The sequence below is a fragment of the Echinops telfairi genome, unplaced genomic scaffold, assembly GCF_000313985.2.
Source record: "Echinops telfairi isolate 266 unplaced genomic scaffold, ASM31398v2 ScPeMD7_655;HRSCAF=1070, whole genome shotgun sequence".
NCBI lineage: Eukaryota > Metazoa > Chordata > Mammalia > Afrosoricida > Tenrecidae > Echinops > Echinops telfairi.
Window position 1 is genome coordinate 5329632 of NW_022104553.1, and position 1989 is coordinate 5331620.

Sequence of the window (1989 nt, forward strand, 5' to 3'; positions counted from 1 at the left end):
AACCCTTTCCAGTCGCCACTTCAAAGACCCGCAGGGCTACCTTGCCATGGTAATGCTATGATTCTCATTTTCCTTAAATATTAACTGCTCCAATGACAGCTGTTTTTGTCTATATTACTTATTGAATACCCTTCATACTTTTTTCCTATACCCTGGGGAGCTATGGCAGACCTCTTTTAAGCCACAATAATAAACTTTTTATTAATTCTGTTTTAAATTATTTTCCTAAGACATCTATACTTACAATTCTCTGACCTAGTCATTGAAGACCAATTCTGATGAACAGAGTTAATTTATCCTGTTTTTCCTCCTCTTACTGCCTGTTTAGGTAACCACATGTAAGCACTTAAAAATAAAAGATATATCCTTCTTCTTCTATAAAATATTTCATCAGAACTCCTGAAGGTCTTTCTTTCTTTTGATATAAGACTGCCATTGAATACATTGCTAAGCTTGAATAGAGGCTAAATGGTTTGGTGAGAATAATTTTTGCAGTGAGGGGAAGGACAGTCAATATTTTCTCAGGAGCTTTTTATCACTGAGCTTCAAGTTCTTAAAAGGTGGAATATTTGGCTAGGTCCTTCTCCATCTCAGCATATTGTTCTTTAAGCCTCTCCATGGCTTTTCTATGTTTCTCATCCACGCCCGCCTGCTTGTTATGTTGTTCTCTCATGAAAGCCTCCCACTGGGTTACACGCTGCTTTTCACTGGCTGGTATATGCTCATTACGAATCTGAGGAAAGAAAATTTGACAATCACATGACATTTTCCAGACAATTATTCTTATATACAAAAGAGAAATAGTAACTTGGTCTTTGGATACTATAACAATCAGCTTGTAAGTTACAATGATAAAATTGCATTATAGTTTCAATATCCAACAGTAATATAACACATTAGAAGAAATTTGTGGCTTATTTTACTACAAGTAAAAAGGAGTATTAATATTTCTGAATTTTCAAAAATGTCTATCTGTAAATGACAAAATCAAACAAAAACCAAGTGAGCTTTAATACCTCTAGTTCCTAACATTTTATTTAAATGCATAATATGTTTGATGATGTTTAAATACATATGCCAAAATAATTATGAGAAATTAAAATGCATGTATTATATTTTTAGACAAGGTCCTCTAGAGAAATAAAACCAGGACACTTATAAATATATATACATATATACATATACATATATATATATGGAATATAACAGCTAATTAGTCCACACAGCAGTACAGAGGGCTCAGTTCAACTCACTTCCATGGAACAGTTAATACACTGGAAGTCCTTCAACTCACAAGTGCTGCTAGGTCCAAGGTCAAGGAAACAGACTGCTGAGTCTTCCCCAGGACAATGTAGGCAGTCACAGGCACCAAACAGCAGACAGGTCACCAACAGTTGGTAGCTCAGGAGCTTAGCAAAGCAGGCCCAGATGGGATATCAAACTCAAGCAAGCCAACATGATCCGACAGCCTCAAGCTCAACCGATGTATATACACCAGTAGCATGGTGAAGCAGGTCTTGAAGGAACCTCAAGCTCAAGTAATATGATCCACAGGTTGGCTATCCCACAGGTAGTGTAGCTCACACGTTGAGGCAGAGAACTAGCTAAAGCAGCCGAATGCTGGTCCAATCACCAAAGAGCAAGAGAGAGGGGTGGGGCATGCCAAGCTATTAATCTCTTTTCCCTCCAATCAAACTGCAATCCTATTAATCCCACAGGTTGGCACAATAAACCTAACTATCACATACATAAAATATTTTTAGACTACATTTTAAAGAATTGTCCATTGTTAATCACTGGCAAGGAATCCTGATGGTTTAGTGGTTAAAGCAAGGTCAGCAGTCCCAAGCCACCAGCTGCTTTACAGGGAGAAAAATGGGCTGTTCTACACCATGATGGTTTTCAGGTTTAGAAAATCACAGGGGCAGTTCTATACCCTGTCCATAGGGCCACTCAGGATTGAATCAATGGCAGTGAGGTTGAGTGCTC

General features: G+C 37.8%; 1 protein-coding gene across 1 annotated transcript in view; it reads right to left on the bottom strand.

The window, feature by feature from the left end:
• Positions 1-6: 6 nt before the first annotated feature.
• The window catches only part of BLOC1S5 (biogenesis of lysosomal organelles complex 1 subunit 5), a 72899-nt gene continuing 70916 nt past the window's right edge, over positions 7-1989 (bottom strand). The window contains exon 3 of the mRNA XM_045292256.1: positions 7-733. Within this exon, the coding sequence (XP_045148191.1) occupies positions 554-733 (180 nt within the window). The 3' untranslated portion in view covers positions 7-553. The remainder of the gene's footprint in view (positions 734-1989) is intronic.